Below are 26,951 nucleotides of genomic sequence, written 5' to 3'. Positions count from 1 at the left end.
GATGTCGGGAGCGAGACCTGGAGCTCAAAGTCCTTCTCATGCCTCCCTGCATCACGCAGCGACAAAGCTGCCCCAACTTATACAGCAAAGTCTAACCTCTTCGGATCCTCGAGAAAGCCATCATGCGATTGCATCGTAACATCTCGGCAAGTGTGCGTGGGCGCGGAACCTGCGTATACGGGGTTGCAGTCCGGCGGGTCTCGATCCTGTTTTGGACCAGACGGGAAGGAGACCTATATGCCAAGATCTCGGTTGGTCGCTTGGGCCAAGGCTTGGTTGGGAGGTTGAATGTGAATACGATGGTGGCATGCGTTGGGAGGTTACCTACCTTATTTGGACGGTTAGGCGACATGTTCCTGATGGAAGCCCGCGAGGGCTAGGTTAATTTTGAGAAATGAGCTACAGCTCGTGACCGTCAGCTTCCGTCTCGGCTCATGTTGAGTTTTTGCCGGAGAAACGATGAGCGCTAGGAATATGCATTCAGTCAAGAATCTGTTCATGATAGTTCAATTGCTTGAAATTCTCGTTCGTGATAAGACAATATCTAACCACTGCAAAGCTCAAGCTTTGACAAGTTCTACAACCTTCATCTCTCTACTCGTGCCGTATATCTTGTTCACCTTCAACCCTGCTCCGGCAGCCATTTGAGCCCAGTTCTTCGCCGTTCTCTCCTTCCCGCCAATGTCAAGCATGGTGAAGTCATACATGGCCTGCAACGGCTGCGGCGGGTCATCCATGACCATCTCCGCAACCAGCACCCTACTGTCCGATCCCATGGCCTGGCTTAAATGAGTCAACATTTTACCCGATACCTCGTCGCTGTAGTTGTGAAGACAGCGGCAGATGAAGTAGATGAATGCCTCTGCGACGCGTTAGCCAAACCTGGATCTTCTCCTCTTCAGGGTGACGATAACTTACTCTTGATAGGCTGCTCCTTGTGAAAATCATGACTCTGCAGCTTCACCCCCGCAAGCCCGGGATCAGGATTCGCCGCAACCTGCTTCATAACCTCGTCCCGATCCTCCAGCGCCACGCGGTCATGCGGGATGAACGGGTTCTCCTGCAGGATCGCCTTCGTAATATGCCCCTTCCCGGCGCCGACGTCCACAAACAGGATCCTGTCCTTCTGCGCCGGGTCCGCGATCTTCTCCTTGAGCCAGCTGAAGTCGTAATCCTTCCCGATCATCGGGCCGTGCGTTACCGTGTCCATGGCGTCCATCACCCGCTTCAACCGCGCGGGCTCCTTGTGGCAGATCTCCCACAGCGTCTTGTCCGGCTCGCCGTGGCCGTAGGAGTACGGCGTGTGGTTCTGCTGCGTCGGCTCGCGGCGTTCGTAGTGGCGGTAGTACTCTGGCATCTTCACCGCCGTGAGGAACATCTCATCGTAGCTGTTGGAGAAGTGAGCAGCTGCACTTTGAATGAGTAGTTTCGTGGATTACATACTAGAACGTGGCCAATCTCACTTCCAGGTTGCCAGGTCTGTACTTCTTTGACACCTCCGAGTGAGACAGCAGCTCCTCGCCCGTCTGGATGAGTATGTTGCGCGCCACAAGAATCCAGGCATAACGTCCTGATATGTCTTAGGTTTCATGGAACATCGAGCCGGGGACTTGAATTTAGCACTTACTGAGAATCGACTCATCAGCATCCACCCTCTTCGCCAGCTGCGCGTATGAAATAGTCCCCTCGTCAGGGATGTTCTCGAAAACGCCCCAGTCCATGAACAGTCTGATGGTCACGATTTCAACGTACGGGTAGATGCGATTCATGGCGTCGTTACCGTACGGCCGCGTCGCGTATAAAATCTTCTCCGCGATGAGCTCCATTTCCGGGGTTGGTGCTCCATCTCGATTCGCGTTAACAACAGCGGACAGCTGGGAAATTAGGCCCGGGAGCTCGTTTGGAGTGATGGCCATGATTGTGTTGCGAAAATTGTCGATGTAGTTGAGTTTCCTGTACAGTTAATGGTGTCGGTTGCTGCAGACTATCCTGCTCATATAGACTCCGCATCGGGAAGACATCCATCTCTTATATCCTTCAGCAATGAAGTCAAACCAGCCGGCAACCATCGCCATCGTAAGCGGGCACCGGCCAGCAGTGGGGCACCGAAGACCGAGCCGGATGGGACGAAAACAGTAACCTTGTTTGCCTCCCCGAGCAGCGACGGCCGGTTCCCCCCACTCTCCGCCCGCGCCAAACCCGCGCCGTCGATAGCGTCCCGCCCCTCCTTCTCAGTTGGGAAAGACAGAGTTGGAAACTCTCGTTTCAGGAACCTTTCTCATCCGACATTCTGCTAATGAGAGCACAAAGTAGGGCTACGTCGGTAGGTGTTCATTGGACGATATGGGCGGCGCACGCACCCAATCTCGGTTCCTTCGGTGGTTGGTTATTCAGCGCGAGGGCGTGTAGAGTATTTCGGCAACGAAGTTTGTCCGCTGAGGGACGGAAACGTGGCTTCCCAGTCCGATGAGTCTAATTCCACGTCTGGTTGGCGGCGCGTCCTCGGCATCAGAAGGAAGTGACGAGATGAGGTACAAGATATCCGAGCCAGCCAATTGGATGAGCCCCATGTGAGTGGCCCTCATGCAAACCAATTTTTCTAATGATGAATAACTGCAGTGAATAATGTCTAGTTAGTTATGTCTCAGCGTTTTGTCCTTGTGCTAAGAATTTATTAAGAGCATTCTGCGACCTAACAGTGCTACACATATATTTGTATTGTACATATGTATACGTTGGTTCAACGAGGCGCTTCATGATCCGGATTTCTAGGAGTAAGATTCGAGAAACTAAAGTGTTTCATCCTCGCAAATATGTTGAATATTAAAGTAATAAGAGGGCTACTGTAACTTATAGTTGCTTAGACTTATAAAGAATCATAAGGCTGGAGGGTGATTTAATATAGGTTGTATTTACATCTTAAGCGACTCTTCCTATGAGCGCTGTGTTGTTTAGACGTCGAGATGAAAACAATATTTACAGCAGCGAAGACAATGTGCATCAGATCCGCCGCAACCCTCAAAGTCTTCACACTTCCCTAGCCGTCATTTCATGCTCCTAGACGATGAATCAGTCGGAGGTATGATGTATCTCCTTGTCACCAAATAGGGCGCCCCTGGCTTCTTCGGGTACCCTCTGGAAATGAATGACGCATGAAATGGGTCTCTTCACTAGCCGTTGGTCGACTTTCGTCTTCTCTTGTTCTTGCCCCAACGCTTTCTGAAATATCGTCTTGCAGCTTGACGATTTCAGAAACGACAACAACGGACCTCTGCGTGGGGTGCCTCGCCACAGCCCATAATTGGGCTTCTCCTTGCCAATTCCGAACCATCTGGCGAGTGTACCGCGCTTTCTTGATATTCACAACCTGTCAGATTGCTGCTGAAGACCCTCCCTCCTTCTCGGCCATTAGCGCAGTTTCTGTCATCACACCAGATCAGATTCCTCGCCACAGGATCTGATGCTACCTCAAAGGATTCAGGATCGAGCAGAGCCATCCCAGATTGGTCCCATTCCATGCCGTCTTTTGCAGGTGCAAGCGCGACGGACGTTCTCGACAGGGAGATCTGATCGTTATTTCTGTCCCAAGAATATAGCGTGCTGCATCCCTTGCAGTATATTATATGTCGCAAAGGCTTCTTTTGAGGAAGAAACCTGTAGTCCCCGGCGACGTCTTTGCCATCTTTGCAAGCAACGGCCCCCGGCAATCTTCCCGCTTTAGGGTTGTATGGAACAACGCCACCCACTCGACTATCAGGCCCTAGACAAGAACAATACTCCGGATGAAATGGTCTGAGTAGCTGCTCAAGATTTGAATTGACGTGAGGGCAAAATATGCTGCCATGTCGTGTTTTCAGTGCCTCTAATGCAGCTGTAAGGGCTTGGTCGTTGACGCGGTCAGCCTTTCTGACGACGAATACGGGTAGAGTCCAATGAAACACAACACTAGGTTCTTTCTGAAGCCAAAGGCACAGAGAAACCGTTGGAGGGTTGATGTATCCGGGGTTGGCGGTAGCAGCCTTCGATATGGCCAGGTCGCTACACGTTTGGCATCTCACGTAAGTCAAGTTCTGGTGAGGCGTAGCTCCTCCTCCCGCCACCGAGCCAGTCCAACGGCCGACGTCCTTCAGAGATACCTTGTGATGGGCGCAGAGATGAACCCACCCTTGTGAGATAATGCATTCGCGACCCACCGAGTTTCTTCTTCGCTCTTCTGATGAAAACCACAGTCTTGGATGGTACCTGTCGCAGCAGTAACACCACATTATGTGTGCCAGGGTTAAGTGATACAACTGTAACTCGGTAATTTCCATAGCTCGATGTTGTAGGCACGGTGTGCAGAACGAAACTTCTGTCGATCTTCGGACAGTTTGCTCATCTCCCCGGAATCTCGACTTGTCGAGGCGCGCGCCCGGTTGAGAGAAGCGGTTGTCCATATACAGACGCCAGAAGGTGAACGATGCCTGGCGCAGCATGAAGAGATCGGCTAGCTCTACATTGTCCATGATGAGGAGTAAAATCTCGACCGGAAGATGGATGATCGGGCTGCGACGCAAGTTCAGTTCGAAGTTGATTTCCCAAGTTGAAGCATCTGGACGCTGCTTTTGAATTTCGTCGAAATCATCAGTATCGAGCCTTTTGGGTGCCGCTGAGGTGATATCCTCCGGGGATGCCTGTTGTGTCTTTGTCACAGTGGGTTCTGGTTGACTGCGAAATTCGACGCCGTCCTTGGGCCTCGGTCGATTCTCCTTTTGCAAAGGAGCTAGAGATTCCAGTGCAGTTTCGGTTTCGCTCACTAAGGTGCCATGGACAATGGCCCTCGTCTCCTGCAGTATCTTAAACAGTAGGGGTAAATCCATCAGAGTCGTTCTTTGAGATGACGGCATAGTGGGCTGCAAACGTCAGTTGAAAAGGCTCGCTGGTGATTTCCGAAGGAAAAATCAAATTAGAGTCGCGGCCTTCTATATAACTACGATTGGACATAAATGGATAATGTGTGGGCTCATTGCAATGTATGTGGGCTCAATACCAGAAAGGTAGTTCAAGCTAATGGCCGGCCACACAACACTTACCAGAAGCATCAAGGTACTGAGGTACGAATGTAAACATAAGTAGCATGAAATTAATTTTGGAGAATATGCCCACTTGTCTATTCGATTCTGCTTCGTCTGTCTATTACCGAAGGCGTCGTCGGGGTAGCTCGAATCAGCTCATCCTCACTTGGCGGAGGTGTCAGCCGGTCAACCTTCCTCGTCGACAGCCAATGTACCGTTCCATATCTGTAGAGCTCTCCAAAGGTCCCTTGTCTGTGATCTGCATCCTGAAAACCCTCCTTCTTGATCAGATCTCCCAGCGCAGGTAGTCCACCTGCTGAGTTATGATACACCTTGTACATGTGGCTGTTCTCAAGCATGTCGATCACAAATTCCTCGGCCGCTTTCCGTCTTGCCTCGTCCGGTTCATCCAGCCTTGTCGTGAAGATCTCGATCTGCTTGGCGCCGTCGTAGTCTGTCTTCATGGCCCCGAGAATGCCATTGTTGATCCCTTCTACCATGAACGCCTTCTTCTCGTAGAAATCGCGTCCATTCCAGCCAGTCTCTACATCAAGAAGATTCCTCGTCCGGTCTCCGATGAGCATCTGGGCAACGTAGTCGCTCATCTGTAGGACCTTCTCTTCGAAATTCCAATCGGCCATTCCATCAGCGATTCCGATTTCTTGGATTAGTGGGTGCTTGTGGAAGCCGCGTTCGTTCGTGCAATCTCTCCAAAGCTCCTTGAAGCCGTCCTGCCAGTTTTTGATGAAGATGGACCCCTTTCTAGCGGCGAGCATGAAGTTGCCGAAGCTTCCCCATTTCTTCCTGATCTGGCCGGTGATGATCCAGAGACCGATCTCGTACGGTGAGCCAGGGTCGGAAAGAGCGTCCCAGAACAGATCGTCGAGGTGAGTGTGCAGCATGTTGCCGACGTCCATCCATACGCCGCCATGCTCGAAGAGTAATGGGAGCCGAATGAGATCTGACGCATGCTGGGCTTTGTGAGCTCCGTCCATGGTCATGTTGACAAGGCAATCGGGGAGCCAGTCCTTGCTGATGAAGTTGTAGACGTTGTTGGGGGAGCCATCGATGAGATCGACAAGTCGAACAGTCCAGCTGGGGCCAAGTTTGCGTACCCAGTTTAGAACGGTGCATCTGTAGCTCGGGTACATGGCGTCAAGGCCTTTGTCCCAAAATGCCCAGACATTCTTCTCGGACGTGATGGGGCGGAAGGTATTAAGTTCTGTAATGATATCCGGGTCGGTTCTGAGGTCTAATTGGGACCGTGGCACTTCTCGCAGGCCAGTGGCCTGATCTGGGATGGTAAAGTGTCGCATTCTCGAGAGTCGGGGACGAGGTGGAGGACTGATTCGACTTTGACCTGTTGATTTCCTCGGGGATAGAGGTTGCTATTTTATATGCGGAGCCCAGAGGGCGAGGTTTGCTACAAGCTAGCGGTGGCGGTCAATCGATGCTCGCCGGCCCCTGACCACCATCGACCCCACCAGCCAAATTCAACGGAAAGCCCGCTATGCATACAACATGACCATTGACAATGCCACAGTTGATGTAAAACATGAGTGCGATATTTCATTGGATCCATTTTTGAGCGGCTGGTTTCCGGAACAAATCTTAGTCGTCCGTTGAGAGGGAAATGTATGTAGAGGTATCACCCCAATACGTTCTGTCTCAGCTTAGCGGCGATGAATCATCTCGACTCACAACGCCCTGACTAGGCCTGTGGAGCTGCCGCGATCCGCTCAGGAACGCCGCCTATTTCTGTTGGTGCTCTGATTGGCAGTGTCGATTTCTCTATGAAACACCAAGCCCCAGTGGTCGATGAAATGTTCCGTTGTATGTTTTGTGTTTGGCACATCCCACCGACGTTCACGCAGGGTAGGATTGTTGTCGAGGGAGTCGGTTCTCCGATCCAAAGACCTCCTCATTTTCCATTGTCTGCGCCGCTATACTTTCTATGTACTTAATCATCATCAAGGATGCCTGTAATAGTATTCGAAATGAGCTTAGTGAGTACAACAAAAATATTAGAGCATATAAATGTTTGTAATTGCAGGAATAGTAGTAGTTGCAGTGCAGGAAAAACAAGCAGTCTCCCGATCCGGGCCCCAGCGGTGCCCGGACAGCGGTCCACTGGGTCCCGCTCGGCAGGGTGGAGTCGATTCACCGGCATCCGGCTCTGCTATCGGTGGTTAGGTAGTCAGATCAGACCTGTTTGCATTTCATTAGGGACAATAATCGATTTTGAAATTCTGGAAGGGGAAGACAAGCTCGGTTTAGGGTCTGGGCTTCTCAGCGCGAATAATTTCTCAAAGACGTGGACTTCCTTCAACGTCGGCGATTTTCACTGCTGCCAAGTTTCGACTTGTTTGATAGGTACTGCTTACTGGACGAGAACGAAAGGTGTTTCATTCCAGTTGACATTCACTTAATCACTTGGCCAATGAGAGAACCTACACGCCTGTGCCATAAAGTCGCTGGATTGCGCCTTGGTAGCAATTGGGTAGCAGATTCCTACGCGGCATCTCCGACGAAGGTCTTCTACAATTTGGGGCACGAAGGTTCTTGGCAGTCTGCAGGTATATGAAATTGCGGAAGAGTCGGCGAGTTTTGATGTCAGAAAATAGCCGCTGTAGTCATGCGCCTCCGAGAAGTTCAAGGCTGATTGACTCACCTTCCGTCATCAAGAAGATCTTCATCCTCTGGGAGATGCGAGCTTGTCTCACGTGTCCTCCTGCTCCGAATATTCCCGCGGGCTTGTCAAAGAGTTGTCTGTAAGACATACCGTGCCTCCTTGTGCCTAACCGGAATAGGTCGACACACGAGGTACTGCGTACCTGCACTTCACGCCGGAATTGAGCATAAGCGCTACGAATCCTTCAACGAAACATATAAGTTCAGCTGAGTGGTGCACTGAAATCCCCACATTGTCGCTGCACGCCATACAGACTCGCCCTCCGCAATGTCAATATCATATCTAAAGTCTTTGCTATTTCGCAATAGCCCCACTGACGCACCTTCAGAGCCATGGCTAGTCCCAGAGAAAGACACGACTGAGGTCTTGACCTTGCCAGATGGTCGCAAGCTCGGCTACTCACAGTACGGGCTATCAACGGGCAAGCCCATCTTTTACTGTCATGGACTTCCCGGCTCTCGCGTTGAAGCCGGTCATCTCCACGAGGCAGCCCTGGAGACTGGCGCCCGCATCATCGCGACGGATCGCCCTGGCATGGGACTAAGCACCTTCCAGACCGGAAGGACGCTTTTAGATCACCCGAAAGACCTGGAACATCTCGCTTCTCACCTCAAAATAAACGAGTATGGAGTGATGGTAAGCTGAGCATGTTATTTCTATCCCGACATGCATTTTCTGACTTGGATATCAGGGCGTATCGGGGGGCGGACCATATGCTCTTGCTTGTGCGCGAGCCATGCCTCGCGACAAGCTAAAGGCTGTCGCCATCGTCTGTGGAATCGGCCCACCAGATATTGGCATGAGCGGAGCAGGGTGGTTTCACTGGCTCGGCTTCACGTACGGATGGCGATACGGCCCTCGCGTTGCGGGCTGGTATTTTCACCGGGAGGGTCAATACAACTTGCCAGATGAAGAGCGTTTGGAACTACGTCTACAAGAGGCAGAGAAAAAGAAGGCGACTTATCCGAGACAGGAGCTTGGTCTCTGGTCAGACAGAGAGATTGTAGCACGGATGGTCATGACTGGTCGGCAGTATTATCGTCAAGGAATTGATGGAGTGAGTCACGACGGGTACTTGTGTGGAACAGAGTACGGGTTTAATGTAGAAGATATTCGGACTGACCTGCCCATGCGGCTGTGGTATGGACAGCACGACACGTTCGTTCCTCCGAATCATGGCGTTCAGATCGCGAAGAGGTTAGGGGACCATGCTCACCTCCGACTGGAAGATGATACCCATGCCAGCATATTCTTCCGCTGGCGGAAGGAGGTCTTAGCCGACTTGGTCAAGCACATTTAGGTACGAGGTGGCATTATAGGTACTTATGTAGCATATGGGCCCAATCACCGCTCATAACATTTCCGCTCAATATAGTTACCATCTCCAACCAAATAGCATCAAGTATCTCACGTGCAACATTTGTGGCTTAAATAATGACGGGAGTCCTAGCTTGGAGTTTATCTCATGTTCGAAGGACTATACTTCATATCAAGGTGACTTCCATCCATTCCTCATTGCTCGTAACAGCCTCTCCCTGCATGTTACCATCGACATAGGCGTCGCCTACAAGCTTATAGAGCTTTTCACCTCCCGAGGCCCCACCTTCGTTCTCTTTACGGAGAACATACGGCACTTTACCACCAGCAAGTACCATCACGATATCGTCAGACCGTGCCTCGGCGTCAGCCATTCCTATAGCTCCCTTTTGCGTACATATAAACCTACGCCCGGAAAGGTTGGGAATCAGTGCGTCCCGAAAAGGGTCATGCTTCATCTTAGATGACACGTCTTGTTCGTTGCTGAAAGTATCGTACCACCTCAAGTATGAGTCAAAGTCGGCTGTTGGATCTGCGGACTTCCAGCCCCGATCTCCGTCAAGATATTCAATAGCCAGATTACCACACAACGTCCGCCACAATTGATATTCCCTTTCACTTGCCGTTCCGTATGATACGGGGAGACAGATCGGAAGACCTGCCAATCGACGAGCCTCTTTAACGATAGGAACTGCGTTAGTCAGAGTACGTAGGTCCGAGAAGAAGCACGGCATTCCAACGTCGATGATGCGATCGATGAGAATACCGTTCACAGTAGCTTGACGCTTGGAGTCATCATGTCGAAATTGAAACTCAGCTTGACTCCCTCTGGATGCGTTGTAATGCGAGAGTGTCATCTGGCGGTCCACACATAAAACATGTGTGAAGCGATCGACCGTCTGTAAAGTCCAATCTGGGACGAACGACGGGAGATGGAACGAAGTCTTATCTCCAGGAACAAAAAAGCTGAAGATGTCTAGTGATCTCGTGTGCCAAATCTCCTGCTGCGCAACATTGATGAATAGTTGCGCAGGCGTGATGCTATAATCTGGTGGGATTTTGGGGTTGGAACCTCGGAACTCCATCCCGAGCATTCCATAGACTCTGTCAAGGGGGTTTTTGCAACTTCTCCGTCGTAGATTATGAAGTGTCTCAAGGAAACTCCGCTCCGCATTGGATCTCAGGCCAATCAATGCATCTGTGTGGGCCATGACATCGAGGAACGTCTGTCCGCGCTTCATCATAGACAGTGGTCCGCAGCATCGGTTTTGGACGTGTCGTCGCAACGCACGAAATCCGTTCAACACAAAATCGCCAGCTATTGTCGTTGATCCGTACTGAAACGAGAAGCTTTTCGCAAGAACGAACTCTTGTACAGTCCACACTCGGAAGAACCACTCTGCCAAGAAAAAGTCCATGAGGCTGCGGTCGACTAGAGTGGTAGAAATGTCTTGATCATCAACCTGACCTTTGTATGTTAGCCGTCCTAAACAAGAATGTGTGTCTAATAGAGTGCATCGTTGGAGTGCACCAAGGGGGCTTCCGCTTACGTGTAGATGTGGCTCAATTGCCGGGTCAAGGTGGGCGTCTTGTCGTTGAGCTGCCAACTGGAGGTATTTGACAACGATCTCCAAGCCATCCCATTCTCTGCCCAGAAATATGATTACATGAGATGCGCCTTTGTATATGGCACCCATCATGTCAACTTGGCAAGATTTCTCCGGGGTATTTGTCTGGTCAATGCAAAGAGCGTCGATCCAGAGAACGCGATCTGAATCGTTCTGTCGCAGATATGGTAGAAGCTCAAAAAGATTGCTAGAGATCTTAAAGTCTACTGTGTTGACTTTGATTGCTTTGTCGTGATTTGAATTCCCCCATACGTATGAGACTGCCTCATATTGATGAGGACTTGTGGTGGGCGAGATTGGAAACAGACTGCACTCAATAGGGTCGGATATCGTTGTCGCAGGCTTCAATCTGAGCAGGCGTATTTGGCCATCGGCAAGAGGCATATGGACTTTGCTCTCGCATCGAGAAGCCATATTTTGAAATTCTTTCGGTACAAATGGCTTGCTTCTTTTTGACATCACCTCGGAGTTGTCCTTGAAACGAACTTGAATCGAAAGCAGCGTGGGGACAAGTCCAGCGCCAAAGGTTCGGGTAGGATGGCAAATCTATCAAGTCATTTTCAAGAAGCAAGGGAAAGAGAGGATGCGCCATTTTGCGGCAACAGACTTGCTTAAGAGTCTGTCTGTTTCTTATCGCAGACTGGATGTATTCGTAAGCGCCGAGTCAAAAAATAAGACCAGCCCGAGGTTCACGCCTCAGCGCTTATTTTGCGTGTTTGCTTGGTGTTGTTTCAAAGATGCACACCATCTGTTCTGCACAAATACGAATCTCATTCTACAGTGGCCAATAGATTCGGAACCCAATATTGTAATTGTCACCATCCGGGCAACTCATCCTCCTCAGAGGCTGTACTGCTGAGTAGCGTCACCGATATCCCTGTACAGATGCCAGAGTACGGAGGAGACTGGTCTTTAGCTACCCACAATCCCAACTTGGGTATTGGCCCACACCTGAGACAATCAACAACAAGGGTTTACGTCTTGCTATAAGCAGGGAGAGCTTGTTTCTATTCCATTGAAATTAATCCTGATTGGTTCGGGAGACCATCCAGTCGCAGGCCTGCTGAGCAGAGAAATATTATTTGGTAAGCAATAAAGCGTGCGGTGAACGTGGACAAAGGGACTCGTACCCGAACCAATGCCAACCCATCTATGTCTCACTCGATTGTGTTAGCTCCCTGGCATGCCCCCTCATTGCAAACCCTGTTTCTCAGCGGGGTACAACATCATCAAAGAGCTGTTCGTCACCCGTATCTGCCGAACAGTCACCCTTGTCGATCCGTACAATAGCAACAATCATGGCGCAAGAAGGTGCCGTTTACAAGTCTCCCTCGAGATCTCCAACAAGATTCCACACCGCCGGTCCGCCAGCTGCCATAGAAGAACAAGCTATCAACAATCAGACAGCGCCTGGCCCTGACGTCGAGGCTGCTGACCCGGTGGAGGATGTAGGCTATGATGCAAGCTATTCTACTGACGATAGCTCGACTCGGTCGACCTCATTGTCATCCAGCGTCCGCGACTACAACTTCGAGAACAAACGGCGGTACCACAAGTTCAAAGAAGGCCGCTACCTGTTCCCCAACGACGATCTTGAGCAGGAGCGCGAGGACATGAAACATGCCATGATTCTCCACCTATGTGGTGGGACACTTCATAATGCGCCGCTGAAGAATCCCCAGAAGATCCTCGACATTGGGACTGGTATCGGTATTTGGGCTATCGATAGTTCGTGCATTTAAATTCTTTTCTGAAGATTTGAAGGGAGTCTGAACTCGCTGACCGGTATATGTGGGCGACGAATATCCGGAGGCAGAGGTGACTGGCATGGATCTCAGCCCCATACAGCCCGGGTACGTCCCGCCGAACGTGAACTTCATCATTGATGACGCCGAGGCTGAATGGCTCTACCCCAGTTGGTTCGATCGACTACATTCATCTTCGACACATGGCACCAGCTATTAAGAATTGGCCCAAGCTATCAAAGGAGGCCCATAGGTAAGCCTGAACCCTGATTTGGAGCCCGGTGTGCTGACGGAAGTAGGGTCCTTAAGCCAGGAGGCTGGATCGAGCTTCGGGACATGAAGTGGACATTCGACTGCGATGACCGAAGCATGCCTTCTGATTGTACGCTTCCTAAGTTCACCAGCCTCGTTAGAGAGGGTCTAGAGAAATTCGGGGTTGAACTCTTCGCAGCTGATCACCATATTGAACGCTTGGAGGCTGCGGGCTATGTCAATCAGGTCAACGACACGAAGAAGCTCCCTGTTGGTCCGTGGGCCAAGGAAAATGACCTGAAGATCATTGGCCGCTACAGCCAGGCGGCTGTTTATGATGGCTTACACGCGAATACCATTGCACCTCTTACAAGAGGTCTTGGCTGGTCATCCACTGAGGTCGAGATCTTCTTAGTATAGCTGCGCAAGGATTTCATGAACCCGTCCATCCACTCGTACGCACACTACTATTCGATGTCAGGCCAAAAGCCGTTGGAAGTTAAGTAGTAGCCGATTCGAAAATTCAAATTCCTTTCAAATTCCATGCCATCATCTACATGATTTCTTTCAGGATGGTCAGGTCTAGGATAGAACATCCTGCGAATATCAACTGAGGCTAGGGCGACACCACCTAATAAACGGCTTTATTCCTTGATGGATGCTTGAACTGCCAGATTAGAAAGCTCTATTGAGATATGAACGGCCTCTGGCCAGCTACTGTGACTTTTACCTGGAACCTGTACTGCAACGACCTCCGACTTCACCCTTCAGCTAACAGCTTACTAGTCATATGATCCTTTAGCCCTATTTCCCCTACACGCGCTTAGGTGCGCTATCTATTAAATAATCTCATCACCTTTAATATTACTTTAATAATAACTTCATAACTTTAACTAGGTTTAATTACTATAGTAGACTTTCTCTAGCTTTTTAACCTATCTATTAACCCTCACGCACACCCTCTATTAGCTTAGCTATCTTTTCTGCTGCTTATACTATATACGCCCTCTAAGATAGATATCTATTATAACGTTTTTAAGAGATATAGTGCTATTACTACTATCTAAGCTTTCTATTAACTAAGCTAACATCTTTATAATCTATATTTATTAGTAACACCTATAATATTATAGTTAGCTTAGTTAACTTACTAGCTATACTACTTTACTAAAGATGTTATTAAAGTAAGCATAAATATTAGGATTAATAGTAAATATTATTATAACCTATAAATAAGGATAATAACTAAATAACCCACTTAAGCGTTAAGTGGCTAGGATAGGATATTTATACTATAAAATTATAAGAATAATAGAACTCACCTAATATAGAAGAACTATAGTATAAGTTATATAATAATAAAATAAAGAAATAATTAGTAAAGTATAGGATAGGATATTTAGTAATTAGTTAGTACTACTAATTACTTATAATTACTTTATATACTTAAGTAATTACTTTTAAATAAATAAAGAGTACTATTTAAAACTTATATATAGTATAACTTAAACTTAGTTTAAAATTAAACTTTTATAGTTTTTTAGTAATTAACTTAGTATTTATCCTTAAGATATTTTTAGTTTATTTTTACTATAAATTATTTATTAAGTTTAAAACTAATTACTTTAACTTCTAAAGACCTAATTTATTATTAGTTTATAACTTATAACTTAGACTATAACTTTAGTATATTATTACTTTATATTAATTCTTAATTTCTATTAGTAAACTTTATTATTAAATAGCTAACTATAATATTTTAATTACTCCTATTTAGTAAGTTAACTATTAATTCTTATTAATAGTAATAAATAATAATATCTTTTTATATTTCTACTAAATTACTTATTTCTAGATTTTTATCTACTTTTAGAGGATAAGCTACTTAGAACTTAGTTTAAGAACTAAAAAACTAGAAAATAAAAAATAACTTAGATAATAAGAATAATACTAAAAAACTTAAATACTAATTTAATAAAACTAATAATAACTTTAAAGTAATATATAAAATATTTAATTAGAATACTATAATTTTTAATAAACTTTAAGAATAAGTTTATAAGAACTAAAACTTAGAAAAAGAAGTTATTACTTTTTAAACTACTATTAATATTATTTTAGCTTTAATTAAAGGATAAAAATAACTTAAACTTAACTCTTTTACTATTTTTAATAAGATTTTAAAATAATTTAAAAAATATCTAATTTAAATATAAACTTATTAAACTTTCTATATAAATACTTTTTAGAATAAAACTAAATAAATAATATATATAGTTATTTTTTTTAGAAAATAAGTTTTAATTTAGTTTAAACCTTTTTAATAAGAATAGTTTAATAACTTTATTAAAAAATATAGCTAAAAAGTTAAAAATATCTTTTTTAGTTTTATAAGATATATTAAAGTTCTCTAATTACTTTTCTTAAAATTTAATAAGAAAAAATAAATTAAATATAACTTAGTTTATTTTAAATAAACTAAGTTTATTTCTCTCTATATAGCTAAGTTCTAAAGAATTATTTCTTAGCTTAATATAACTAATAAAAATAAAGTTTTTATTTTTTATTAAGGATTTAAAAATAATATTAAAAATAAAATAACTAAAATTAATAAATTTCTTAGTTTTAAGGATTATATTAAATATATTATTAAAATTAATAACTAATTTTTTAAATATTATAAGAAAAAAAGAGAAAAAAAACTAAACCTTAATATAAAATATAAATATTAATAGTAATTATAATATAAGTTTAATAATTAGTAGAATAATAATAGATTATATAATAACTAAAATAATATTTACTAAAATATTATTTATAAATAATATAATAGATTTATAGATCTTAATATAATAATTAAACTTAATAATAAGAAACTTTAAAACCTTAAGTATTATAATTATAATAAATAAAGATATATTACTAGAGATTATAAATAATTTAAGAAGCTTTTTTAGAAACTAATAGCTAAATAACCTTAATAAGTTAATATAATTATAAAAACCTTATATATATCTTAGTTATAAACTAAATATTATAATAATAAATATTAAATTTATTTTAAAAATAAAGAAATATTAAGATACTATCTAAAAAATAGTAACTCTAAATAATCTAAATATAATATAATTATCCCTAATATTTACTTTAAGACTTTAGCTATAATATATTCTAGTAATAGTAGAATTATTAAGAAACTAGCTAAACTATTTAATAAAATATTATAAATCTAATAATTAGAGCTAGTTACTTTATATATAACTTTTTAATAACTCTATTATAAGGAATAATAAATTTAGAAAGAAATAGAAATAATCTAATAAGAGAATACTAAATAGATATAATTATATTAATAAAAAAGGTTAAAAGAAGAGTTAGAATATTAATATAATCTATTAATAAAATAATAACTCCTTAGTATAACTAATAACTAAACTTTTAGAGAAAGTAAAAGTTTACTTTATAACTTAAATAAACTTTATAAAATTACTTAATAATATATTTAAGTAGAAATTACTTATAGTTTTACTTTTAATATAAATAACTATAGTTCTAAAGAAGAACTTAATAATTAAGAAAATAAAATTAAGTAACTCTTAAAGTACTAAGAAATTAATATATTTTAAAATAAATAATAATACTAATTTTATAATATTTTAGTAAATTAATAAGACTAAAACTATACTTCTTAGATATGTATAGAAAATTATCTTATTTTATAAAGTAATTATTAATAATATTAAACTTTTTTTTAGCTTTAGTATTTCTATAATAAGTATAAAGAATATATAAAAAATAAGTATAACTATTAATTCTACTCTAAAAAACTTAATAATAAACCTATTAAGAGTATCTATATTATATATATTATAATTAGATAAATTATAATAACTTTTAATAAAAAGAGTATTACTTTTTAACTAAACTTATAGTTTTTTATAAGATATTAATATAATAATAATATAAAATAAGATATATATTAATATAATAAATATTAAGTTTACTATTAAAATAAAACTTATATATAGAGAATTATAAAAAATAAACTAAAACCTCTTTAAATTAAAATCTATAAAAATAGTTTTATTAAAATAATATAAAAAAAGAAATAAATTACTTATTTAAAATAATTAAAATAATTAAAAAACTAAACTTATTTATTAATAATAAATTATAATAAGTAATAAAGAAAAAATTTATTTATTAAGTATTATAAAAATATAAAAAAAACTTAGAACTTAAAGTTATTATTAATAAATAAATAATATTTATATTAATTAATAGTAAAGCTAAAGTAAATTTTATTACTTTTTAAACTATTAATAAATTAAAAATATAATAAAGAGGAAAAGAATAACTATATTTCTTATATATAGTAAAAAAAGAAGAATTTAAGTATAAAAGAGGTATTATCTATAATAAAATTATACTTCTTAAAATAAGTTATTTAAATTAAAAAAAAAGAATTTAATTTAATCTTACTAATATAAAGATATATAATATAATACTAAAATTACTTTAGCTATAAATAAATAACTTATAAATAAATTAGAATAAAAACTAATTTTAATAAAATTATAATAATTTAGTTATTAAGTAATTTTATAAAAAATAAACCTTAAATAAACTAATATAATAAGAAATAATAAAACGATATATCTATTACTTTAAAATAAAAAAAACTATATTATAATAATTAATAATAGAAAATCTTAAAAATAATTTATTTCTATTTATTTTAAAAGAATATAAAGTTTATAAGAAACTCTTTATAGCTAAATTAAAAATTAAACTACTTAAATATATAAACTTTAACTATAAAATCCCTTTTAAAAAAAGAAAAAAACTATAATTTAATAAAATCTATAGCTTTAATTTAATAAAAATAAAAACTTTAAATAAATATTTTAAAGAAAATCTTAAGAAAAGATATATTAAACCTTTAATATTATTAATAAGAAGCTTAATTCTATTTATATTAAAAACAATAGAAAATTATAGCTATATATTAATTATTATATACTTAATAAAATAATAATAAAAGATTATTATTTATTACTATTTATTAATAAAATAAAGAGATTTCTCTATAAAGCTAATTAATTTATAGTTTTTAATTTTTAAAAAGTTTATAATTTAATTAGAATAAAATAAAAAGAAAAATAAAAAATTATTTTTAAAACTTAAAAAAAATATTTTAAATACTTTATTATACTTTTTAGTTTTATTAATACCTTTATAATATTCTAAAATATAATTAATTTAGTTTTATATAAATATATTAATATTTATATAGTTATTTATTTAAATAATATCTTTATATTTTTATTAATATTAAAGAAATATAAAAAAAATATTTATTATATTTTATAAGCTTTTTAAGAAGTTAAGTTTTTAATAAAACTTAAAAAAAGTTAATTTTATATTTAAAAAGTAGAATATTTTAGATTTATTACTATTTTTAAAGAAATCTAAATATTAGAGAATAAGATTAAAGTTATTAAAAAATAACTAAAACTTAAAAACTTTAAAGAAATTTAAGGATTTTTAGGTTTTATTAACTTCTATTAAAAATTTATTAAGAATTATAATAAAATTAATATAATCTTTATTAATTTTAATTATAAAAATACTTTTTTTATATAAAAAGAACTTTAATAAATAACTTTTTAAAAAATTAAAAACTTTATTAATAATAAATTAGTTTTAATAATATTAAATTTTATTAAATAGTTTAAAATAGAATTAGATTTTTTAGATTATATTTATAAAATATAGTTATTATAATAAAACTTAAAAAAAAGCTATATTTATATATATTTTTCTTTTAAAAACTTTATAAACTTAAGTTTAATTATTAAATCTATAATAAAAAACTTATAGTAATAATTATAATTTTTAAAAAATAAAAACTTAAATTTTTAAAAATAATTTATAAAATATTTATATATTTAAACTATAAAACCTTTTTATATTTTATTATTTTAAAAGTATTAAATAAATAATAAATTCAATAATTAGAATTCCTTTTTAAGTTTAACTTTTAAATTATTTATTAAAAAAGATTAAATAATAATAAAACTAATATTTTTAGTTAATAACTAAACTATAATATTTTAATACTTAAAAAAACCTAAGTAATTCTTAAAGGAATTTATAATAAAGATTTAATATTAGTTATTAAACTTTTAATAATAACTAAATAATTTAATATTAACTTATTTAGTAAATTAAATAATAAAGTAATTATAGAGTTTTATATTTACTTTATATATAGTTACTAAAGAATTATAAAAATTTAGAAATAATTAAAATAGTAATATAGAGAAAAGGTTACTAGAGAATATATAATAAAAGTAATTAAAAATTATAAAGTTTATTTTAAAAATAAACTTATTTAATATTAACTTTATAATATATTATAACTTTTATTTATATTATAAACTACTTAATAATCTATATCTCTTAACTTTATTATTAAACTACTAAAGTTTTAAAAACTCCTTATAAAAATATATTATAATAATATTTTTATTATTATAAACTAATTTATAAAATATACTTATTTTATTCTATATAAAAAAATAAATAATACTAAAAAATATATTTATATATTCTTTAAGTATATTATTACTAACTATAATATACTTAAAGAAATTATATTAAATAGAGATAAAATCTTTACTTTTAATTTTTAGAAGTTAATTATATTATATTTTAGTATTAAATAATTAATATTTATTATATTTTATTTATAAATTAATAAATAAATAGAAAAAATTAACTAAATTTTTAAAATATACTTCTATATTTATATTAATTATAACTAAAATAATTAAGATATTTTACTATTAATTATTTAGTTTACTTATAATAGTATAATAAGAGAAAGTATTAAAAAATCTCTTTTTTACTTTAACTATAGATTTAAACTTATTATTTATAAAGAACACTAAATAAAACTAGTTATAATAAAAACTATTACTTTAGTATAATAAATTAAAGATATCTAAGAAAATATATATAAAGAACTTAAATTTATATAATAATAAATAATTAAGTTTAGTAATAAATAAAGAATTAAGAAACTAACTTTAAAAGAAAGAGATAATACTTATTTTATATAATAAAATATTAAAATAAAATAACTAAGTAATAAACTTAATTTTAAAAAACTTAAACTTTTTAAAATCTTATAAGTTATTTTATTAATTAATTATAAACTTAAACTCTTAAATATTATAAAATATTACTTAGTATTCTATATTTTACTATTTAAACTAACTTTATAAGGATTATAAATAAATAATATTATTATTATAGAGAATAATAAGTTAGAATATAAAGTTAAATATATTATTAACTATTTTAAAAAACTTAAAGGATATTAATATTTTATTAAATAGAAAGAATATAAATATAAAAATAATATTTAAGAACTTATAAAGAACTTTACTAATATAACTAATAAGTTTATTATTTATTAGTAATAATATTAAGAATAAGAAGCTATATTAATATTAGTAATACTTTTTAATTAAATAAATATTAATAGTTACTAATAGATTAAATATCTATATAGATATATTAAACTATTAATAGAAGTAGATAGATTATAATAAAGAAAACTATTTATTCAGTTAGAAATATTAGGACCTTTTTAATAAAAAGTCTAAAGTATTAAGATTCTAATTAAGGATTAAATTTAGGTTTATTATATTAAAGCTACTTATTAACTAAACCTCTAATATAGGAGATATTATTAGCTTCTCCTCTATAACTTCTTAACTTTTTTAGAAAATTATTCTTTTCTACTTATATAAATAATTTAACTATACTATAAACTTATTTAATTTAGCCTATATAGTATATAAAATAGCTACTTTTTTTTATAATACTTCTTCTTTAGCTATTTTTATATTTTCTAAATAAGCTACTTTATTTAGTAGATAATTAACTATAATAAGTTAGTAGTATATATAAAATATAAAGAGTATAAAGATATATAAATATAAATAATATTTATTACTATATTATAAAACTACTTTAAATAAATATACTTACTATAAACTTTACTACTTAAAAGAAGTTTATAATATTTCTTTATAGAATAATAATAAGAATAAAGTATATTAATAATAAAGCTAAACTTAGTAATATATAATATATAATTATAATAATAAAGAGTAGAAGTAGAACTTAATTTTAATTTTTAAATATAACTTAATATAGTATTAATATTATAAGTAAATTAAGAAATATAATTAATAGATCTCTAACTTAGGACTAATAATTTATTTATATTAGGTTTTAAGAATAAGATTTTTAGAGAAAAGATCTAATATTATAACTTATAAATAAGGATAATAACTAAATAACTTACTTAGGCGTTAAGTAGCTAGGATAAGATATTTATACTATAGAATTATAGGAATAATAGAACTTACTTAGTATAGAAGAACTATAATATAAGTTATATAATAATAAAATAAAGAAATAATTAATAAAATATAAAATAGGATATTTAGTAATTAGTTAGTATTACTAACTAATTATAATTACGTTATATACCTAAATAATTACTTTTAAGTAAATAAAAAATACTATTTAGGATTTATATATAGTATAACCTAAGCTTAGCTTAAGGTTAGACTCTTATAGCTCTTTAGTAATTAACTTAGTATTTATCCTTAGGATACTTTTAGTTTACTTTTACTATAAATTACTTATTAAATTTAAGACTAATTACTTTAGCTTCTAAAGACTTAATCTACTATTAACTTATAACCTATAACTTAGACTATAACCTTAATATACTATTACTCTATATTAATCCTTAACTTCTATTAGCAAACCTTACTATTAAATAGCTAACTATAATAAATATATCTATATTATTAAGTAAGAGGTTTTACTAAAGTAAGTAAGTAGCCTTTATATTATTACTACTAAGGTTAATTTCTAAGACCTTAAAGTAAGACCTAATTATAGCTATTTAGTCCTTAAAGCTTTATATATTAAAAAGTATTATTTTATTAATTACTATAAACTTAGTTTTATAGTTAGTATTAATTTTAATATCTTAAGGTATACCTTAAATAAAGCTTTATAATATAAGATTTTATAAATTAAGTAGAATAGAATATATTATAAAAATATAGGAATCTAAGTAGTTTACTTAGTAAGGAATAAGCTTAAAGTTTAGTATAAGTAGTATCTTAAGTATATAGCTAAGATAAGCTTTTCTATAGCTAAAGACCTTATAAAGCTATCTCTAGTATATATTTTACTTATAAGTTATATAAGTGAGGCTATTAACTTTATTAGTAATAAAGCTATCTTTAATAAGGTTAATAGCTATAATAGGCGATTTAAGGTTAGTATAAGCAGTTATTCTAGACCTTTAGGTATATATACTGTGAAGCTACTGGACTAGGCACTAACTGAGGTACTTTTACTACTTTTTCCCCTACTGTGAAAACCCCTACTGGGTGGGCTTGAAACTTCCTCAACATTGAGATATGAACATGATCCTTCTCTCCAGACATTATGTTGTGTTGCGAGGGAAAAGCGCAGTCGCTGCTTAGAAATCGTAGTGCCGATGTCGTTGTAATAGTTTCATTGCCGGCAGATAATGTTGAGGGTCTGGCGCTGCACCCGCCTCAATGAGATTGTCAGCTGCTCCCGAATTTCCCTTAATCCTCGCCAAGTGAAGAGCCGTGCGCCCTTCAGTATCCGTCTTCTCCAGATCAACAGAAACCTGATTCCTCTTCTTTGAAAGCCTGCAAATATTGCGAACAATTTCGTCTTTGCCGTGTAAAATGGCCAGATGAAGCGCCGTCCAGCCGTAATTGTCAGTCTCATTTACAAAGGCAAAGAGCTCCTCGACAGCGCCCCAATGGCCTCCAACAACAGCCCAGTGAACGGCCAAGCGACCGTGAAAGTCTTTAGCCTTCCACTCAATTCCCTCCAGACCGTGGATGATCTGCTGATAGGTTGATGAGCTTATCCTGTTCAAGTGGGCAAGAACTGCAACGTTCCCCTCGCCTGCCGCCACATGAAGCGGAAACGCTCCATCCGTGCCTTGAACGTCAAATGTTGCGCCTGCGTCAGTGAGTGGGATAATGACGTTATCATCGCGGTAGCCGCAAGCATAATGAAGCGGCGTGTATCCCCGGAAGTCTCTTGAGTTTACGTCAGCCCCGTTTTTGATCAAATATTCCACCATATTCAGGCTTTCTGTCCTAGCAGCGTGGTGCAGAGGTGTAGAGCCAGATGCATCGGGCTGATTAATCCAAGGGATATCTTTCCTGCATGTTGCGGGGTTCCCATTGATTCTCATGGCCTCGAGATGAACACTTGTCATGTTGAAGCGTTGCGGCAACTTGGCTGATAGGTCTGGTGGGTCTTTGCGCTGCCTCCAAGGCAGGCACTTCCTCGCATGAAATCTATGACACAAGCGCGTCTCAGACTGCTCTACATCATGTTCAATATCTCTGGGTTTTCTCAGATAATGCAGAAAGCCTTGGTGTCTGTCTTGGTGGGTGTAAAGCGTTTGCAGGTCTTCGAAGAGCTCGTCGTTACCTAGAATTCTAAGGCATGTTAAAAGTGCTGTTCGATGCTTTCGGAAATGTTGATCGAGATTCTTGCGTTGACCAGGGGTCATGTCCGACGACCAGCCATTGGGTTGGTGACTTTCAGCTTCCTGATCCAACTTTCTACCCTCGACATTCATCAACCAAAGTTCGTCTTGTGCGTCCTGAGCATGCTCGATCAAGAAGAAAAAGAGGTGCAAGAAGAAAGCTCTGCCCAGTTGAACTTCCTTACGAAGTTTGACGGAATTCAGATCATCATGATCTAGGAATAGAAGCTCCCAGTTTTGCGCTTTACGGGCCTTGATCTTTTCCTCGCAGAGAACGTCGAAGATTGCGAATGGTACTGGCGCTTTGTCCCAGAAGCTCAAAGGCAATAAGAGGCTCAGCGTAGTCTCGATCTCAGAGCCAAGCTCAAGGTCGATTAAAGTTTCAATAAGCTTATTCAGGTCCCCATGCTTCAAAACACAGAGTCGGAGATTGCTTCTCAGAACATTTCGCCACGTGATGTCAATCAAGATGTTCTCAATCTCCGCTCTACCTCGCACAGGAGACCTCAGCGTCTGTGCCACGGAACAGAAGAACGAATATAATAGGTCTTTTGCGTACAGAAGATCTAGTGTCTCCTGAGTTTCGATGGCCCAGTGAGCCCTCTCAGAGCGTTGAGGCAGTAGCTCCGATACAGAATCCCGAGTGCGCCAGAACTCTCGCTCTCCTCGTGGAACGTCTGAGAATGGTCGTTTTTGTGGGTTGAATCCCACAATTCTGCTCGACTGAAATTTCTTCGGCACATCGTAAATCTCGTCTTTATCTTCTCGGGGAAGTCGGTATTCGGTTATGTTGAACATGGTCTGCATAGCTTTTGGCGCCCAAAGACTGAGATCTTTACACATCTGGTCTCTCATCGCGTTATCCGCCGGACATAGAATTCTCAGACTGGCTGGATATATCTTGTTACGAAGCCAGCTGTCATTCTCTGAGTTGACGTGTTTGAAATTCTCGGCGCCCTGGCTGAGCTTAAATTCCTCATCGGCTCCGCGCGCAGTATATGCCCACAGTGACAAGACAGCGTCGATGTCATCTGCCAAAACTTTCCAGGACTTTCCCCTGTGAGCCAAACGAAGCTGGAGAGACATCGCCGGATTCGAAATAGGAGTTGATACTAAGCCGTTGTGAATCACGTCAATGTTCCAAAGGAAATCGCTAGTTCCGTCGACTCCAGTACCAGTAGGGTACAAGATCGACATCGTCGTTTCCATTGCATGAGCAAGGTTCAGAGCTGTCTTTGACGTCTCTCGCTGGAAATTTGCTAGCTTAGCAAGCTCTCGTCGTACGTCTAACAGCCGCGAACCCGACTGGGGGCTCGAAAAGCTTTCTTGTACCGCTTCAAGTGGATGGTATCGGGAGCCCCACCCCGTAACCACAGCCCATGTCCCAGGAATATCATGTTGATTTGCTTTCCCATTCTCACGATGCCTCGATAGAGGGCTTGATACGGTATCTTCTGCGGTCCCATCATTTGGAGATTCAGGTTCCGTGGGCTGGTTCTCTTTGATAGAGGACTCGTTCGTCTCCCAGACATGCTGTTCTTTGACCAATTTCCAAGCTAGCCAGTCAATTTCAAAACCGACGAGAAGCCTTGACTTCTCAAAGGAACTCGCAAATCCAGGTCTCACAAGAGCCCTTGCGATCGTCATAGCACCTACTGCAGCGAGCTGTGCCAGAGACGCTGCCGCGTTCATTGCTCGAAGGCCAACAAATTGGATGACAAATCCCACAAGACCAATGAGAACCCCGATAATGGCCATGAGTTGCAATGTTTTGTTGTCTTTTCCCTCTCCATAATCTTTGCTGCGACGAGAGGTGATGATTTCAGTTCGTGGTAAAGAGGGAAAGGTTGCAAAGGATTCAAAGACTTGATCACTAACGGTCTGCCCTTGCTGTAACCAATATAGACGGATCTCATAGCCTTCGGTGGGTTTGTATCGTTGCTCATGTGTACTACTTTCCACTACACGAGCACACAGAAGCAACCCTGCAACTAACAGGATAGTACCGCTGGCCGTAAGTGGGAAGGCATGTTCGGGAACAGCTTCGTCATCCTTTTTGAAATCATTCCGTGTGTAAGATGGATAGGTCATGACCGCAAAGAAAGCCAAAACGCCTAGTTGAAGAATAATCCCCATGACTGCAACAGTTCTGATAGGAGTCCGGCTATGGTCCTCTGATAGGTTGAGGGAGATGTTCGGTGCTTCAGGACCTGTGTTTCGAATGACGATCATGGAGGATCCGTCGATAGGGTCATCGGCAGTTAAGCCGGTCTCTGTTGTTGACCCAACGGTAGTCTCATTCGAAGAACCATCAGTGGGATGTTGAGAGATATTGCCCAACTCCATGTTGTTCTCTCTCGAAGCCGAGATACCGCCTGACATACTTCATCAGAATCTCCAACGACGTGATGAAATGATGTCCGCTAGAGAACCTACCTCTGCCTCTGCGAAACCAAGCATGAGTGCGTCTCATACTCCGCCGCATTGCCGTAGAACCAGCATTGGATCCATCTTCAACCGCAGAAACGGAGGTCGGCACTCCTGTCTGAATAGGTTGGGCTTGCACTTCCAGCTCAGAATTGCGAGTTCCTTCATAAAGGTCAGTATGTTTCCTACATGGTATAAGAGGCCTACGCTACCTTCTAGTTTCAAAAACCCATCCTTAATCGCTTGTTCCAGTGTCTTGAACTGGATCCTTCTACCAGTCTGGTCGTTCCTCCTTACCGAATCTTTTTTGGTGTCATGTCTAGGTACGAGGCACATGTACTCCCATACAGGAGCCAAACCTTGACACCTGACGATGCTCTCGCCATTATACAACTCGCAAACCTCGCGTGAAGTAGACGACATCAGCTCCATTTCGGCTACTGATGTGTTCTCCTTCGCCCGGCCAATGATCGCCTTCAGCCGCATCGGCCCGCCCACGCGAATTGCGCTCACGATGATGGTGATAATTCCTAACGGAGCCATAGCTAACGCAACACAGTCTGCCCAACCCAGTGATTGACTCATGAACTGCATAGTCGCGCGTTCTCCAAAAAGCGCGAGGACACTGGATCGATTAGCATACTACCGAAGAAAGGGCATGAAATCACACTCACGGCGCTAGATCAGAAAAGAGGTTGTTGGTGAAATCATCCAGAGCCCCAGCCTGGGCGGAGACAATCAGCGAGGTGAATACGAGGCACCCCCAGAGCCGGGGACGCGCCATTTTGGTCGGTTCCACCAGTGGATCGCTGCCCTCTACGGTACGAGACTGTTGCTTCTGGTTGGTAGCCCTTGAAGCAATGCCGAGAAGGATTGAGAGAAGTGCGGGGGAAGGCTCTGAGGGCTTTCGAATTGTTTTGGTATTTGAAGATGGACAAGGCTGGCGCCTAGAACAGGGGCTCATGCAGGCGTGCTGACTGACTTTGATCACGACGTAATGATTGGTGAAGCGAAGGTGTTTGTTCCATTTCGATCAATCACTTCTTGGCAGCTGAGAGCCTGCCTCGCTAGCCTAAGAGATTCTTTGCCATTGGTCAACTTACATGGAAGTCGCAGATTCGAGACTGATTGCGAGTGTCACCCAGGATTCCACAAAGGCTGTTAGTTGACGGTTTTACCTGCAGGAACAAAATC

At 38.6% G+C, this 26,951-nt stretch overlaps 5 protein-coding genes across 5 annotated transcripts; 2 read left to right on the top strand and 3 right to left on the bottom strand.

Annotated features, from left to right (window-relative positions):
* Positions 1-560: 560 nt before the first annotated feature.
* On the bottom strand, positions 561-1,916 carry fsa4-1 (Methyltransferase fsa4; the record flags this gene model as incomplete). The annotated part of the gene is made up of 4 exons (XM_036634067.1): positions 561-862; positions 919-1,388; positions 1,444-1,570; positions 1,628-1,916. The coding sequence occupies 4 exons, from the start codon at positions 1,914-1,916 to the stop codon at positions 561-563; spliced, it is 1,188 nt and encodes a 395-aa protein (XP_036499949.1).
* A 3,233-nt stretch (positions 1,917-5,149) lies between these two features.
* On the bottom strand, positions 5,150-6,370 carry FCK3-2 (putative glycosyl transferase FCK3; the record flags this gene model as incomplete). Its single annotated transcript, XM_036634066.1, has 1 exon — positions 5,150-6,370. One exon carries the CDS (start codon positions 6,368-6,370, stop codon positions 5,150-5,152), a length of 1,221 nt encoding a protein of 406 aa, XP_036499946.1.
* Positions 6,371-8,013: 1,643 nt separating this feature from the next.
* CGCS363_v002216 (uncharacterized protein) lies at positions 8,014-9,046 on the top strand (the record flags this gene model as incomplete). Its single annotated transcript, XM_036634065.1, has 2 exons — positions 8,014-8,382; positions 8,438-9,046. 2 exons carry the CDS (start codon positions 8,014-8,016, stop codon positions 9,044-9,046), a joined length of 978 nt encoding a protein of 325 aa, XP_036499947.1.
* A 2,943-nt stretch (positions 9,047-11,989) lies between these two features.
* Positions 11,990-13,108, top strand: CGCS363_v002215 (Secondary metabolism regulator LAE1; the record flags this gene model as incomplete). Its single annotated transcript, XM_036634064.1, has 3 exons — positions 11,990-12,419; positions 12,608-12,689; positions 12,736-13,108. 3 exons carry the CDS (start codon positions 11,990-11,992, stop codon positions 13,106-13,108), a joined length of 885 nt encoding a protein of 294 aa, XP_036499944.1.
* A 9,163-nt stretch (positions 13,109-22,271) lies between these two features.
* Ankrd44 (Serine/threonine-protein phosphatase 6 regulatory ankyrin repeat subunit B) lies at positions 22,272-26,541 on the bottom strand (the record flags this gene model as incomplete). The annotated part of the gene is made up of 4 exons (XM_036634063.1): positions 22,272-25,705; positions 25,767-25,919; positions 25,970-26,382; positions 26,432-26,541. The coding sequence occupies 4 exons, from the start codon at positions 26,539-26,541 to the stop codon at positions 22,272-22,274; spliced, it is 4,110 nt and encodes a 1,369-aa protein (XP_036499945.1).
* Between the last annotated feature and the right edge of the window lie 410 nt (positions 26,542-26,951).

The sequence above is a fragment of the Colletotrichum siamense genome, assembly GCF_013390195.1.
Source record: "Colletotrichum siamense strain Cg363 chromosome Unknown KSG_Cg363_contig02, whole genome shotgun sequence".
NCBI classification, from domain to species: Eukaryota; Fungi; Ascomycota; class Sordariomycetes; order Glomerellales; family Glomerellaceae; genus Colletotrichum; species Colletotrichum siamense.
This window is presented reverse-complemented; position numbering and strand designations above follow the sequence as displayed.